Source organism: Puntigrus tetrazona, chromosome 11 (genome assembly GCF_018831695.1).
Source record: "Puntigrus tetrazona isolate hp1 chromosome 11, ASM1883169v1, whole genome shotgun sequence".
Classification (NCBI taxonomy): Eukaryota; Metazoa; Chordata; class Actinopteri; order Cypriniformes; family Cyprinidae; genus Puntigrus; species Puntigrus tetrazona.
In genome coordinates this window covers 14,873,734-14,891,540 of record NC_056709.1, presented here as the reverse complement: position 1 = coordinate 14,891,540, position 17,807 = coordinate 14,873,734, and the positions used below count along the sequence as shown (strand labels likewise).

General features: G+C 37.6%; 1 protein-coding gene across 2 annotated transcripts; it reads right to left on the bottom strand.

The window, feature by feature from the left end:
• Positions 1–53: 53 nt before the first annotated feature.
• Positions 54–16,502, bottom strand: ptbp1b (polypyrimidine tract binding protein 1b). Of its 2 annotated transcripts, XM_043252348.1 has the most exons (16): positions 16,384–16,502; positions 15,833–15,883; positions 14,535–14,565; positions 10,797–10,857; positions 10,284–10,456; positions 9,306–9,452; positions 8,625–8,780; positions 7,906–8,016; positions 7,261–7,438; positions 7,093–7,173; positions 6,866–7,011; positions 4,954–4,987; positions 4,084–4,174; positions 2,636–2,854; positions 2,475–2,552; positions 54–2,020 (listed from the first exon to the last, which is right to left on the bottom strand). In XM_043252348.1, exons 1-16 carry the CDS (start codon positions 16,389–16,391, stop codon positions 1,888–1,890), a joined length of 1,698 nt encoding a protein of 565 aa, XP_043108283.1. In that variant the 5' UTR covers positions 16,392–16,502; the 3' UTR covers positions 54–1,887. The 2 variants fall into 2 exon arrangements, with proteins under 2 accessions (XP_043108283.1, XP_043108284.1); XM_043252349.1 differs by lacking the exon at positions 15,833–15,883 and having other exon boundaries at positions 16,384–16,451.
• Between the last annotated feature and the right edge of the window lie 1,305 nt (positions 16,503–17,807).

Sequence of the window (17,807 nt, the reverse complement as noted above, 5' to 3'; positions counted from 1 at the left end):
GTTTTAGCAGTTCTTCATTTCTTGACAAAAGAATAAATGTCATGGACACAGACTTGAGTAAACAAATATTTATTGAAGGCAAAAAGTACAACTAGGAATGTCATTTAGAACAAGACAAAGACTCAAAACAGCGTAATCCTGATTTTAGCCATTTTATATTGAACTATATTTTTGCATGATGATGGTCCATAGCTGTAATCAAAATATACATGTTTTAACGGATATAAAAACCCATAACTTTTAACATTGTGATACAAAAATAGTATTTACACCTCATCTGTCCACTATAAGAAAAAGCACTTTATAATCTAAGGCAGATGTTGTATATTGAGGGTTTTAATGTTGTGCAAGGATGCATAATCGGGTTTAATCCAGCCACTGTAAAGAATCAACAAGAGACTACATCCAAGGAGCATTTGGATTTCTTCAAAGCGCCATCTGTTTTTTTTTTTTTTTTTCTTCTTTTTTAGATTGGTCCCACTCAAATAGTAAAATGTGTAACAAAGGGGAAAACATCACACACAGAACCTAATGTAAAGTTATAATAGTAAAATAACCCACTATGAAACATTGCAGAGAATACGATATAAACAAAAAAAAACAAATTTTCAGTAAATCTGGTCCGAATGATAAACTTAAGCCATCCTCAGGCCTTTGTAAAACCCTTTTGAGAGCTAATGAAGCTGAATGTCACAAGGATGGAATGCTCTCAGTCAACAAAGACATTATATTTAAAAAAAAAAAAAAAAAAAAAAAAAAAAAAGGCACTTTGTCAGTTAAAATTTTTTTGAGGGGAGAAAATAAAAGCCCAGCTCTTTTTACAGAGGTCACTAAAGGCCATCAGTTAAGACTTGGCTTTGTGACGTGCGCAATTCAGCAGGTGTGCTGATTATCAGTCATATCTGGCGGCTGTCCCAATTCACCTGAACTGTTTCCATCACACCATTCTCTACAGAAAAGCGGGCGTAAGCCCCTCTGAGAGGACCTGTTTGTACACGCCGTTTGTCGTGAGGCTAAAAGGTGTCAGGATGTCCCTTACGAAGGTACATGGAGAAAAGGCTTTGGTATCAAGCTGTAGTGTACACACAGGTACATGAATACATAAAATACATGGGGCATTTAAGTAGAACAAGCTTAAATAAGCTACTATAATCACACAATAACAAGCAGCCCGACGCTAGACATCTAAGCAAAATACAGGACAAACAGTAAATAGACAGCATTCAATGATCGGATGACCACAGCCAACATGCAATGGCCCACAGTATAAAAACAATACAAATCTAGACAACGCTACTGGATTTATACACAAACGATTGCATAAATTTGAAGGAGGAAAATGCATGTAAACATTCTATGTCTAAAGATACAGTATAAATGCTAAAGCTAAAGAATATGATGAGTACAACCCTACAGGGAGATACTTAATGCAGAGTTTTAGGCCTGTACCATCAGCCTGATGAAATAACCCATGTCTCGCAGGAACATGAATTTCTGGCCCTGAGGGCACGAAATGGACTGTAAACTACAGAATTGCAAACATTAGTTGCAGATGAGGTTCTGGAGATCTGAAGCAGTAAGGCACAAATGGTACGAATGGAATCAAAGGCCTGTAGTGGTTCATCTCTGCTTTTTAGAAGCCTGAAATAGGTTGTAAGTCACAGACGGAGTGATGAATACGGTTCATTTAAGTTTACGTTTTCGGGTCTGACTAATAATATAGCTTTTCTAAAACCTTGAGAAAATTATATTTATGCGCGTGTGTAAATATACACTAAAAATGCCTCTTAAATAAAATAATGGAATGATGGAAGTGGGCTTTGTGATTAAGACTCGTTAAGGTTTCAAATGACTGGCCACTCCAGCTCTTTCTAGACTGTATTTCTCTCAAATGATGGACTTGGAGAAAGAAACCCTAAGATGGTGGTTTTCTCCGAGATCATGATTGTGGAACTGGATGAGGGACTCGATTGCTTCCTCCACTGAACCCATCTGAATCAGAGCCATCTTGCGATCCTTCCTGAAAGATGATCGATTAGTTAGTATTTAAAAGTTTTAGAATTTAGCCACTAATCAAACTGCTGTGGCCAATTTTAACTCAAAAGTGCCAGTTAACAAAAGCAAAAACCATTTACTAAATTTAAAAAAGTAACCAAATATGCAAGTCATTTCTTAAACTTAATTTTTAAGAATTTATTCAAATTACTACTAATTAAAAGGCAAAAATTAAATTAAAAAAATGAACAGCAGAAGATCATTTAAATTAAAAAAAAACATTTGTGATATAAAAAAATTAATTAGACTCCTGCTGATAATAATATAGACTATTAACATTTAAATTATTTATACAATTATGCATTTACTGTAAAAATCTGTGAAATAAAATTACATATATAAACAATACACAAATGAAAAAACAAAAAATAAAATTATAGTAGATCACAGTATGATATTGCCACAAACTGCACACTTACTGAAAGAACTTGAAGTTCTTGACAAGAGCACCATTGCTAGCAAAGAGCATCTTGAGGTCATCTTCAACAACTGAGGGTCTGAAACAGAGACATAGTTCTTTGTCAGATATTTGCGTTTTGAAATTCATAGAAAAACAAGATGCTGATGTATATAAACTCACGGGATGTTAGACAGGTGCAGGGTAGATGAGGGAGGAAAGATGTTGGAGTAGTTTTTAGAGCCTGGCTTCTTGAAGCGGTGGAGAGGAGAGTTGCTGTAGTCTTTGGTGAGACCCTGGTCCTCGTGTCCCTCACGTGGCATCTGGACAGTCGTGTGTTTGGACAGCGTGATGCGCAGGGGCCTGCCGTACAACTTCTGCCCATTGAGATGGCTCATTGCTGAAATATGAACGTATACATATGAAAGTAGATAAATACCAAAGTACAAATCTAATTAAATATAAAGAGCCCTAGATTCCCATAATCAATCATATTGGGAGCTAGCGTCTGCTAAACATTGGGACGTTTATGAATAAGTTTGGGCGTTGAAGCATGGCTAGTATTAATCTACAAAACTGCTGTAAAACTCAGCATGACCAAAAGCCCTCTGGTTTCCTTTGTTTGTTCACTGTGAATTATTGTTGTAGTGGTTTTATCAAAAAAAAAAAAAAAAAAAGTATGAAGTACAATCTAATTATAAAATATGCACTCACTGATTTCTGATAAGAGACTGAAGACATTACAACACTTCCAAAGACTGAATATACTGAGTAGCTAGTTATTGCAGAGTCAGTTCTTATAAGTGAAAATCTTTGTAAGAAATTAATACTTTTATTCAGCCAGGATACAAAAAATGAGAAATAAAAGTAAGGCTTTTTTTCTTTTTACTTCATTATAAATAAAAAATTATTCAATAATCCTGAAAAGCAGCACATTTAACATTGTTAATAAATATTAAAAAAGATGACAATGTATGATTATATAAACGATAATAATAAATCATTATATGATACATACATACATACACATGATTATATATATATATATATATATATATATATATATATATATATATATATATATATATATATATATATATATATATATATATATATACATATACACATACATATATACATATATATATATATATATATATATATAGACATATATACATATAGACATATATACATATATACAGATAGAGATATAGATAGATAGAGAGAGAGACAGAGATATAGAGAGATAGATAGAGAGAGATAGAGAGAGAGAGATAGATAGAGAGAGATAGAGAGAGATATAGAGAGAGAGAGAGAGAGAGAGAGAGAGAGAGAGAGAGAGAGATATAGATATATATATATACATTATAATATACCTAAAATATATATATAAAAAAAAATATATAGTTTATGTTATTGCCGTTTTACTGCATTTTTGATCAAAAATATATATAGCCTTTATTTAGCTTAAGAGTCTTATTTTTGTAAAAAATGTATACAGGTGTGCTGTGTTTATATATATATATATATATATATATATATATATATATATATATAATATAATATTCTTCTGCAAGCAAATTATATATATATATATATATAGGCTAAAATTTACAAATTGCTATAATTTTAAGCCTGTGTGTGTCCCATCAGACATCTGTATGAGAGCGTTCTCCTTCTTATTAAACATGATTTTCACTCTCAGTACATCCCCATATACACCTACAAAAAGAAACAGCATGATGTCAGAGACGAATATACAGTACATTACGATCAGACACACCTCATCAAAACCAGCCTGAGCTATCAAATAACTTCAGTTCACAATCAAGATACTCCATTATAATCACACCATCACATGCTCTTCGGGGTACAAAAATATATTTATATAAATTAATACTAGTATCTAACTAGTTCAAGCGAAAAGGAACTTGCTTTAGAAAAGACTGAAAAAAATCTTAGTTTAGAAAATACAAAATTGTTAAGAGGAGAGTTCAAAAAGTTCGGAAAACTGCAACGTGTTTAGTTTTGTTTTTCGATCTCCTGAGGAACAGATTCAGCGTGTTGACTGAAATAAGAATCGAAAGATAAAAAGCTGAGGGGATGAAAAATGTTTTTAACCCAAAAAAAGAGTGAACTTTTAAAACAGCGGGAGTCTTGACTATTAACCAAGTATTTTAAACAGCTTTTCTTCCACAGACATGCAATAAAAGGTAAAAGAGGAACGGTTTTCAAAAGCATGCAACATTTTATGAGGCGCCAATTTGCTTTGTTCCGTCATTTAAAAAGCTGCAGCTTTCCGTCTGCGTGCAAAGGAAGTGCCACTGTCCAGAGAAAGCTGCAGCTTTTCATGACGCGTCTCATCTCACCACACCAAATACTGCAGAAAACAAGCGAGGCACTCAAAGAATCGGGCCTCACAGATGCCTTGTGAGGAAATAAAATCAAATTAAAAGAACAGAACAAACGAGTGACAAAAAAGATGCTAAAGGATGACATACCGAAGAGAATAAAGAGGCAGTGGGGCGTAACTCTCTTTAAAGGACAGCAGAGGGGGGCAGCGGAGGAGGAAGAGACAGGTAAAGATCGGAGGCAGAGTGGAGGTTCAACATATCCGAGGCAGCGAGGCAGTTCCACGGGAAATGGCAAAAAACGATGGTTGGATCATGAAGATGGTTAATGGATTGGGAGCGGAGAGAGAGGGGAGGGAGGGGGGGGAGAGAGAGAGAGAGAGAGAGAGAGAGAGAGAGAGAGAGAGAGAGAGAGATGTTTGTGTTTGAAGAGACATGTTGGGGTGTGTGTGTGCGCGTGTGTGTGTGATTGTGGGATCATGTTGAATCGTGTAATTGTTGGTACAGATCAGATGAGTAGAGAGACATATGGTGCGTGCAGCCAGATGGCAAAGAGAACAAGGTTTCCAAAACAAAAAAAGAGCAATGGGATGAGGGGAACGGGGAGGGAGAGAAACAGGAAAAAAAAAGAGGAGGTAAAAAAAAAACAAGGTCAGTATACATAAAGAAATACAAAATATAGTGCTAAAGTTAACAAAGAAACTTCACCAGCATAACAAGCTAATATTTAGCAATTAGTCAATGTAGTAAACAATGAGCTTGCGTCAATGTGTGAACGCACTTTCTGGAGGCCTGTTTTACAAAGCGGTACGAATAAAAAAAGGACAGATCCTCCGAACAGACCAACAGAAAATGCAATTTGGCTATTTTACGGGTGGTAATATTTGGAGGAGATGAGTGGAATGTGAAGTAAAGCAGCGACATGTTCAACTGAAAGCGACAAGAAGAATGAAGCTCAACTGAATGGGATATTTTTATGCAAAACCTGAGGATGTTAGAGGGGGGGAAATAAATAAAAAATGACAACGCACTGTAGAAGGGGTGAGGACACTTGAGTGATTAAAGAGGCAGAGCTTCGATTAATGGACACTAAGCAAAGGGCTTTTGTGTCCCGTGCACTGCAATTACCGAAAGACAATAGATCATATGTGCACTGAATTTAAAAGGAGCATTCAGTTGTAGTAACAACATCACTCTGTAATATACTACACTCATCAATATTTAATGTACTTTTTCTTACAAATAATATTTATGACTACACATTATTACATTACATTTTATTTTAGAAACTGTAACAAGAGCATGATTCCACTGTATTTATTTTGTGGTACCATTACCATTTTTAAATTAGAAATATTTACATTATAAACCCCAAAAAAAATATTTTGGAAATTGTAGTTGTGGTGTCTTCGCTTCATTTACTTCATTTTTGCCTCAAGCTGCCTGGTACTTTATTGCCGGTTTCACAGACAGGGTTTAGCCTAAGCCAGGATTAGGCCATAGTTCAAGTCATTTTTATAAACATGCCTTACAAAAAGACAAAACAAAGGGACGGACATGTTTTAAGATCAGTCAGCGCAAGTTTCTTTCAGTTGAAACAGCTCAGATTTACATTTTAGTCTAATCGTGGATTCCTCACGGATTAAAAAAAATTCTACATAAGATTTAAGGATTATTAAAGCCGAGTTCACACCAAGAACAATAAGGAAATCTCTCTCAATAATAAAGAATAGAAGTCCACACTACATCTATAACAACAAAAGGCACATAGAAACTATATTGTTAGAATTATTTTTTCCTGCTGATGAATAATAAAAATACCAATCATAATCAATCCCACTGTCACGAGCTTGAGAATTTAAAACGGAATCACGCTTATAATAAACAGATGCTAATTTAGTTATTTTTATAGTTGTCTTTATCATTCTTGGTGTGAAAGTGCCTCAAGAACATAATCGCGCAATAGTAACATCAGCCATCCAAAAACAAATCCTCAAAGACCTAATATTAAATAAACATCTCGAGTGCTTTCTAGTTCTGTCGGAGACTGAGAACTGCTAACCTCAGGGTTCAGGTTGCTGACCAGCATGACGCAGTGTGTGCCGGGAAGGACAGGAAAGCCCAGCCTGCTCGCGGCCGCAGCGGCCGCCGCTGCCCCGGGAATGGTTAGCGAGGCGAGGGCTCCGGGAACCCCAGGTATTGCCAACCCTGTTTAACACGGATTACATTTTATGCCATACAAGACAGACGAAATTAAGACAAATGTGAAATCCAGAAGTGCCCTCGTACCTGCAGCCTGCTGGATAGCAAAAGCCGGAGGGAAGGCGTGCGCTCCGGCGTATGGAGCAGCGGAGATGATCCCGGGAGTAGCTGCAAAATACCAAGTCGTTTAAACTTTCTAACAGAGGTGTGGTTAAGAACAGAGTGTGCTGGGTGTAATTTGACAGCCGTTTGTACCGAAAGCAGCTGCCACAGCGTGATGTTCAAGAGCCGGTTGGCTGTCCCCAGTTGGCAGGTCCGGACGGGTGTAGTCACGACTCTTGTCGTTATTATATTTGACATTTAAGCTGGTAAGCTTGGAAAAGCTGATGCGCAGAGTACAGCAGCCATTGTAGATGTTCTGTCCATCTAGGGCCTGAGAATAGAGAGATTTTGGTCAAAACTGTGCCACAGACATAAGACTTATCTCCTTTCATTTTGTGAATACCGTGTATCAAAGCAGCTTCAGCGATAAACAGCCGAATCAATTATGGAAAGCGATTTTGATGTAAAATGACTCTCGACAACAATAATTGTATTAATGTAACAAATCATTTCAGTGTTGGTTCAGTTCAGATAGGGCTGCCTTCATAAATTGCATTTGTATTGTGATATTCACTGGTTATGTATCTTAAAGTTGTATCAGTTTAATTTGACACCGGTTTTATCATGCATTAGTAACAAGCCTTCACAAGACTTCATCTAAGCTTTTTTTATTTACTTTGTGGGCTCATGGGTTCACTTAATCCTCTCAACTTGGCAACCCCGAATCACTCTGATTAAAGTGAATAAAGTTTCAAATCTTGTCATTGGAGATTACGGCTGATAGATGGCGCTACTCACCAGCTTGGCATGTTGTGCCGTCAGGCCATCAGCAAACTGGAGGAGAGCCTGAAACTGGTTGTTTTTTGTGAAAGTGATCACTTTCAGCACGGTGCCAAATTTCGAGAAGATCTGTTGAGGAACCAAACATATTTTAGTATCGAACAACCATAGCCACCAAAGGTTAAAGGAATGGTTCGCATAAAAATGTAAACTTTGTCATCTTTTACTTCCCTTTACGTCATCTTCGCAAAACAAAATAAATATTTTAATTAAACCTGAGACGTTTCTGTCCTTCCATTGAAAGTCCAGATATCCAAAATGCATATGAAGGCATCGTTTGAGCTTATATGATTAGCTCGTGTGTGTCTAACTGCTTATATAAAAATTAATTTAAATTTAGTTCTTCTTAAACAGCGATCACATTTCTTGACAGGGCTTTGATAATTATTATTATTTATTTTATTCACAACTTTATGAACTTTTCGATTTGTTTTAAATGACAGAAGCATCTCGGGTCTTATTGAAAATGTTGGTTAACACTGTTGGTTAAAAGTAGTTTAAATGCATTAACGGTGCCTTGTGATGCACTCGTATAATAAATGTATAATGCATTATACATAAAGACTTAATACATAGTGTTACCAAAATTAACCAAAGCTTTATGGCTGCAATTGAACAAATTATGACAATTTTTATTTTTCTGTGAACAATGCCAAGGAACTAGAGAAAGTGTATACCTGGTGCAGGACATCTAGGGTCACGGGGTAGAAGAGGTTTTCAACGATGACCCTCAGAACAGGGCTGGGGCCGGTCAAACCAGATGGGTCAACGGGACCTAGAGTCATGCTACCTGTCTGGACAGCATTCACTGCCTGCAGTGCTGCCTGCGCCCTCTGCAGACAACAAAAATCACGCGTTATATTTAAATGAACATTTTACATTTACGCTTATGCATGCACAATTTTATGTCTGGAAAAGCATGAGCAACATTTGTAGACTGCTTATTTTGAACTGAACTGAGTACAGGGTAAACACTATGAGCTACATTTCTCTGTTTACTCAAACAGAACGAAGCAAAGTAAATTAAGCAATCCTCCAAATGAGCGCTGATGGGCTGCAGCTGTGGAATTCACCGCTAAAGGCCTTTCGTGGCATATAAACTGTGTTTAGAGAGGAAAACGAGTGTGGAAAATGCGGCAACACAAAACAAGATGCACAGACGAGAGCAAATCAGACCCTTCGTTGGATCAATCATCCTGTGCACAGCTGCTGCAAATAACTCATCGTTATAAAATCCGGCCGTCTTTATTTATGTAAAAACATTTAAAAGCGAATCAATATGTCAGAAAGGTGGATTGTAGCCACATGCAGCCCTTTAGTTCGCGCATGTGCCGGCTGAGAGGATTTGAAGCACGTACCACTTGGTTCGGTGAGTTGTCTGTTTTTAGCTCTTTGTGGTTTGAGTACTGCATGAAGATGGGATGATTTCTGATGACGGGTGTTACAGAGGAGTAGTACGTAACCATCGTCTGGGCTGCTTCTTCAGTGTTCATTTCCAAGAAAGCCTGCACAAAAATGCAGATCATACAATTTGCCTCAAGTCTGGAAAAAGCTTCACGCAAGCACATGAACGCAAACACTTCAGGCTAAACAAACTCAGTTTTACAGAAACTTCCTATTCTTTAAATGTTAGGGTTTTTTGATCTGACTTATTCAGCATTACATAATCCTTTACAGAAGTCATCTTACTATGCTGATGTGCTGCTCAACAATTAACTTCAAAAACAGTTTTGATGCCTAATATATTAGTGGAAACGATTATAAAGATTTACAATTCTCCCACCACCCCCAAATTTTGAAAAAGAACAATTTATTTGAGAGAGATATATAACTAAAATGAAGTGTCTTTACTCACACCGTTGATCAATATAATACATCACTGCTGAATAAAAGTGTTCATTTTTCAAAAATGTCAGGTTTTTTTTATGTATTTCTCAATATTTTTATTTCAGCTTTATTATTCTAGTTGAAGTTAAACTAGAAATTTCCATGGGAACTAGCTACAAAAGATTTATTTTAGTTTAGTTACTATTTATTTTATTTCAAATGGTTTTAGTTATCCATCATAACCTTGATTTGTAATGGCACATGTTCTTAAAAAACACTCCTAACCAGCAAAAGACGTACTACAATCTAATGTGAACATGTTGCTAAGCAAAATATATATTTTACTCAAAATTAAAAACAGAAGCACACCAATATTAGGGACTGTGGTAATATTTTTCCAGTTTAAATACAGCATTTACTACAACCAAAAGTTTTTGGTGGACAGATAGCATGAAATAGGAGTTGATTTAACCTAATTAAGTGTCATATAAATGTAGAGAGAGTGATACCTGGTTCTTTCCCTTCAGCATGAGCAGATTGGTGACTTTGCCAAAAGGAAGGCCAAGGGAGATGACTTCCGCTTCGTTGATGTCATTGGGCAGCTTGCGGACATGTATAACTCTGGACGGGGCGCCAGGACTTCTGATGTCGCCTTTAAACTTCTTGCTGTCGTTGCCGTTGGCTGCATGGAAAACAGATGATCAGAGCGGACTGCTGGGACAAAACTAAACCTTTTAAAAGGTGCTATATGTACGACTGACAACGAGTGATGCTGATTCCCGCCCTGACCCCTTTCATTTGCCGGGTTCCGAAACACAGTTGGGTAAACTGGCAGTGGGCAGGTTTCACAAACCAAAATAGAGGCCGACATTACGGGCCAGAATGTAGGAGAATAATTGACTGTAGCGTTGTTTTTCAGATACAAGTATGTTAACTTACCATGTTTCTTAAATTTTTATGCTTTAGTAGAGTGAAAATCCTACGTACAACAAGGTAATAATCCAAGAGCAAACAGATCCTACCTGCTGAGCTCATGATATAGGGCCCGCTGGAAACACAGGAAAACAGCTCGTCAGATCCTCTCTGGAAAAAAAAAAACCTACGTCAAACAGGTTTCAGTCATTTTTATGAAGTTTAGACCGTCTGTTCTGAGGTTTACAAACAGAACACTTGAGGAAAAGAGGAAAAAAACTATGGTGAACTAACCCAACCTTTAGCTGAAATGCCAACAACCACCAGTAAAGGGAAAAAAATGATACTAGGATGTCCAAATAAGGACAAGTTTACATCAGAAAACTCTGAACGCAGGAAATGGACAACGTTGCATTCAGTTTTCCTGTCCAAACAGAAAAGCTTTAGAGGCGGGTGGGGTCAGAGATCGACCACAAGACATCCCCCACCAGAAACCCATGAAGCAAGATCTCAGTCGACCATTGGGAGGGGGGCGGTTTTACATTTCCGGGTCGTCAACCAAGAGGAATGAGTGTGCAGACTGAATCTTGAATTTGCTTTTGCACTTTCCTTTGTTTTAAATTAACCAAACCAAAACTGAGTTTCTTCCTTAGGCTAAACATAACAGCAGACATTTTGAAGAACATGGGTAACCAGTTTCTGGTTTTGACTTGGTATCAATGGCGACCAGCAACTGTTTGGTTACCCATATTCTTAAAAATGCTTATATCTGCCTGCGTGTTCAGCAGAAAAATTCACAGAGGTTTGGAACAACCATCCCCTTAAACCGAGATTACACGTGACTAACAAAAGTAATAAATCACAGTTCTGCAAATAACATGCGCCTTTTGTCCCTTTTAATTAGGACAATCAAAAGCAAATGTTTGTTCTGGTTATCCATTTTCCGAGCGAAGACAGTCGAGACCAACAAAGCCGAAGAAGATGGCTGGATTAAGATTGTGTGTATGACTAAAGCAAGAGTGAATTAAGTGTATTCAGCAGAAACTCCATGCAACCACACAGGCCTGCCCACCACATATTAAAATTCCACAGTCAAACGACTCAATGAGAACCACATGTAAACCAGAGGGGGGTGGCTGCACAACAAGCATCTGGTACAACAAACTTAGCTAAGAAACAATAGTTTGAAGGGTTACTGCAAAACGAGCTAAACTTAAACTTTTTTTCCAACTCTGCTCGGTTGCCCGTTACTGCCAATGAACTGACAACAAGCCTGCAACGTTTATAGCGATAATGCAAAATTTTCATTTCACTACATTAAAACCAGAAAATTGTTTTTACTAAAATGAGGGAATTAATGAATAAAATGTGCAATTCCTGAGGCCAACGATATCCATTTATGTGGCTCTTATTTTTAATTAAATATCAACCATAGCATTAAATAAACAATCATCTTTTCTATGTTTTAACAAACTGAAATTATTTCTATGGTGAACTTAAGCACGTTACATATGCCACTGATAGAAGTGAACTTGCACTTAACCTGGAACATTCCTCAAAACTACTTGATAGTGTTGTCTGAAACTATCTCAGTGCATTAAACAAAGTTCACCGAGCAAACATTCAATGTGTTAACTTTTCCTTGGGTGTGGCACGAGGGGATACTTGGTTAAACAGATTAAAAGGTGTGAAAGACAAGGGGAGGGGCGAAGAATGCAACAATTCACAACAAACCATAAAAATGGGGTTGTTACCACAGCAACACTGATTGTAATGCGCTCACCATGGAGACCTTGTGCCTGCGCTGCAGGTAACTGAAACCCAACCCAGAACTGAATACACAAGACCCATTATCTCCTTACGCCCAGGTGTGCCTTTTACCCACAATTACTGTTCAAACTTGGGCCATTTACTACACTTGCCATTCAGGTTATGAGCACTGATCTAGACTTCAGTTTTATGTTATGATAGAAACAGTAATTGCCCAAGTATGGACGCTATACAGACTTTAACATATAAATATGTGGTTCTGAGATAGGATTTACTGAATGCAAGTTTGCTAAAACAAAACTTTCTAAATAGCTGTCTGGCTATTGGTTAAAATTATTGTTGCCTAGGTGATGCTTTCACATTAGCAAAGTCGTTTTAGTGGATGTTGCATTAACTACTATTAAATAGCATGCACCAATCATTCACAAAACAAAAAGAATTAACAGAACAGAGGCTCAATTTCATGCTTTCAATGTAACTGGTAACACAGCAAAGCAGATACTTCTATATTGGGCTCATTTAAACTCCATCTAACAAGGAAACAAGCAACTATAGTTCCAGTTAAAACAAGCTGGGAGTATTGCGAATCGCCCGCTTGCTGTAACCAGCACCTGCGACCCACAAGCTATCGACCTGCATTCTTCACAAGATACAGAGAACAAGAAAGAGAGACTGATAGCATCAAGCAAACCCCCATGTGACCCATTAGCACCTCCCCCAGCCATCTTCCCTCTGATCAGCACTGCTGAACAAACACAAGAGCTACATGTGTGTGTTGAGTGATGAGGCAAACATATTTGCATTTGATGAATAGACTGCATTCATCTCGTCATATCAACAGCCAAAACCAATCTCTGAGGAATGCCTCTGAAACGGTTTCAATCGTTAGGCTGAGGTAGAAAGTGCGCCCAAACAACAAAATGCTTGTCACCTGAAGATCATCTAACAGTCAGAACATCTTAAATTATAACAGAACGTGTACTTTTATTAATTAATGCCTTTAATCTTATCGCGCATTATTTTTTTGGTGACTAAGGCAGTGTGTAGCTATAGAAAAATTAAATTAACCAATAATATAGCCTGCTGCTCAAGATCAATAGGAATTGTATAAACTATGTTTGGTTTCACTCATAACATTATTATAGGGTTATTCCACTCACCAAAATGTAAATGCAACATACTCCAAAATTACTTTGCTGATGACATCACTTAGGCCAGAGTAATTATAACCAATAGCTAGCTAGGAGGATTCATTTGAGCAAACCTTTATCCAATCAATCTCGATTGCTGTTGGTTTCACGATCCAATCAAGCCCTAGCCAACACTTTTTCTTATTAAATGTTTATTAAAATTAAGTTAAAAGGAGTTCTGAGTGGACTTTCATGTTGTCTTTGTCTTGTAATTGATCTGAACCCGTGATGGAATACTGAAAAATGTCCCATGCAGATATTTCAAAACTAGGAAACCTCTCAGAATTAAAATGTTTCAAACTCTTAAAACAGTGCCCATCTCTGTACTATTTTAAGGCTCAGATAAATGCAGTGCCTGTAGGTTTCGTGATGCGTAAGTTACCGCATGACCTAAAGCATGCAAGTAACTAACCTAAACGAACCTCATGAATCAGGCTTTTGTTCTACATCCTGTGGGTCCCTCCTCTCTAGCCACATACCACAGGAAATAATCTTTAATGAGGGAATGAGTGGGAGTGTTCATGTTGTGGCCTCGTGAAGGCTGATCCAGGCAGCAAGTTAATTATGTGTTTCACAACAGCCAAATATTACAAATCAGAATTTGTTACTGAAAGTAACTTCGAATTAATAAATGTTAAAGAAGCCCAATGTGGCATGACACAAAGCCACGGTGCTTGTTCTAACAAATCTCCGATGTACTTTGGAACGATTCATATTTCCGGGATGAATCATGTCTGGAAGGAGCAAAGGCCACGCAAATTCTGAATACAGAGAGTCACGGCAGGCACGCAAACAGTTAAAGAAAGATAAGCGAAAAAATCTGCTCTCATTTAACCGACCCAAGCTGTACAGCACATGTAGTTGTAGGACTTAAAATAAGATTCTTACCTTTGTGCCAACTGCAATATCGTGAACGACGCTGCAAAACAAAAACAGAAAACGAACAAATCAGGGCGGGAAACCATAAACAAAATGCATGAAACTGGAAAAGCAGTGTGACCCCATGCACTTGTCTAAAATAGCCCCAGTGAAACAAAAAGGTAAAGAAAAACATTGCATGCAAAGATGTCTATTATACAATTTAAGTATTTTGTGAAACAAATACCCTCAACTTAATTAAAAAAAAATGTAATTCATATTAAAGTGGGGCTAATGAGTCTAATATTTCATTTGCCTTATGATGGTTAGATGTTTTTCCCATTAAAGGAATAAGCAGATTGCGGCTGGCCTGCGTAATCTAGTTCCTTCCCACAGATCTCACTTAGAGCAAGAAATATGAGTGGTATTTTGGGTCAGTCTATGGTTGAAGATTAACCCCCACATCCTGTTTCACATGAACTCCCAGTAAACGTAATACCAGAATCTCTCTTCTGGCTCGGGTCTTCGAAAAGCCCTCATATCAATGCGTGAACGGTTTTATGTTTGAAACAATGGAAAGAAAAAGAAACAGAGCGTACCAAAACATCTTCCCCAGGAGGGAAAAAAACCTCCATGCAAATAGGTGTGAGAGCTCAAACGAAGGGGGCCCTATGTACTGGGGTCATTTTTCACAATACCCGGGGTGTGGTTTTAGTTTCTGAGTATCATCTTACATGGTGCACGTCCAGTGATTCTGTCTGGTTCATTCAGGTCTATCAAAGAGACTCACTGGCCAACCGTTTACCATGTTTACCACAGTTTCCACCACATTACAGTAGTCACAGCAGTAATGCTTACCGCTATGTGGTATTAGCCAACACCAGGTTGCTATTATTTACCAAATAAGGACTAAAACTTATAAAATGTAAACATAAGCTTTTGTGTTGCGTGTCAAACACAAGAAGTTGAATTCCCTGTTCTTTTCCACGTACTTCAATTTATACGCGGTTCGCCATTTTCCAGGTCTAAATACATTAAACCCCATATTTTTGCAGTGCTCTAGCAACTTGGGGGAAAACAAACCCAAGACAAAAACACTTTTAATGACTAAAAAAGTAAAAGTTACACCAACGTGAATGATATTTCGGAAACTAAGCTAAAGTAAATACTGTGTTTTGGTGGAAACTATGGCAACCGTGACGAATTTTGTAAGTGAAGCTCCCGGGTATGCTAACATTTGACCAATATACATGAAATGTAATCTGTGAGGGGGGGATAAAGAAAACAAAAACACCAGCTCTGAACTGTAAAATTTCAGATGGACTTACTCTAATTCTGCGTAAGTTGATCCCATAGGATACAATTCAGTCTCTAGGCGGCTGCACAGGGAAAAAGATGTCAATGCCATCACACAACCTAACTATTCAATTTACTTGCACTCATTTTACCAATAGTATTCTGGTCGGAAAGAATAGCATAACTTTTGGGGCCTTGTTCCCTGCATTCGTGGTTTTTAAAGAATTTTGTTATTCACTCTTTTCTACTTAAACTTTTATCACTGCATATGCGATGCAACAAGTCCTCTCGATGGAAATCACCCTAGCTTTGCAGAAAAAAAAAATCAAGCTCTGATTTACGTCGTAATGATAAAACGGGAAAACTTGGGAAAAAAACAAAATGTGCTGCATCAGACACAAACACCATTCACGAGAAAATTACGGGTTTGCTTCGCCGCAACTGGTGATGAGAGAGCTCGCGCTGTCCAATCAAACAAAAAAAAATGCACTAGAGTTAATAAAGGTGGGGTTTTCTTCGTTAAAGCTTTATCGCCCTGCCAGCTCAATTAATTTTCCGCTCATAGTAACATAGCATCACTTACCCGTCCATTGCACACCGAGGAACAGCAGCTCTGATCCGCAACTTTGTTGCTTGGCTGAGTTTTCTTAAAGCGCTTACAAAATGGCGGAGTGCGTTGAGCGGAGCCTCAGCGATGAGCTCGGTGATTGGCCAAGCCCGAACAACAGTGGGAGTGTGAGACACGAGGAGGACTGTGATTGGATAAGACGAGTTGAAAGCAAAGGGCGGTTACAGTTGAGGAGGGAGAAACTGCATCCTAGTATTGTTCTGCGTCTTTGAAGATTGGACTAGTCACTTAGGAAACCATTTTTTAACAGTCAAAGCTCGTGCTATTTTTTTTTTTCAATGGAACAGCAACTTTACATAATGAAATAAATGTATGATATCTAATATATGTATGATATATTACTATAACTTTAATAGAATACACTTTTTCATAGTTCATAGTCTCTTAAATGAGCCTTTAAAGGATAACAGTACCTTTTAGACACAACAACAAACTGAAAGCTAATATAACCAGCTCCATGAATATTTCAGGTTGCAGTGGTAGCAGACATCCATTATGTCTGACTAGGGACTTGTTTGCTGTATCCATAACATACAAAAATAATAATGCTTATTTGAATGAAATGCATGAAGGTTTCAGCGTCACTGATACTGACCAAATTAGACCAATGATGAAGGGCGAACTTCATCTAGTGCACTTCAGACAAAAAAAGAAAAATCCTTTGACCCTTTTTTGTTGTTACAGATTGTAGACACAGTCTCCTGATCAGACCCTTATTTAGTTGGATTGCTGTCAGTTAGATTTAAGTGCCTCCGGCATCAAAGGCCCCATGATCTCCTTGATGTCTCTGGAGTGAGACGGAGTCTCTTGTGACCACCTGGCAGAGGAGAGATTTTACTATCATTTCACTCTGTTCATGGACAAAATAGTTTTGGTTTGATGAAACCGTCTTGTATCCAAGAAAATGGATGCCATTAAAAAGGTGTCTTATATAGAGGTGATATGGCATATGCGACATGAAACCATCAATGGAAACTCTCCTTATGTACAATTTTTTAAACGTCTTGTCCATAAGGGCGACGGGGACACTGAGATCTTTGGAATCAGGTATCATCATCATTAATAATTACCTGTTCATCACACTCAGGAAATTACTTTTCCCCTGTGCCGCACCTGCTTAAATCTAAATAATAGATGGGGGGCCACAACAGAAACTGAGACTCATTGTCTCCAAGGTAGCCAACTGAAGGCATCACATGACCTGGTCAGGTAAATAATAGGGCAGAGCTGAGGCCAAGCAGCCGGTCAGGCTATAACTGTGAAGCTTTCAGAGGTAAAGATGAGAATCAAAATGGTTTTCAATATATTATGTTTCGTAAAAAAAGAATGGATTATAAAATAATTGATTATGTTTTTGTAATTTATCAGGACGGTTTTTT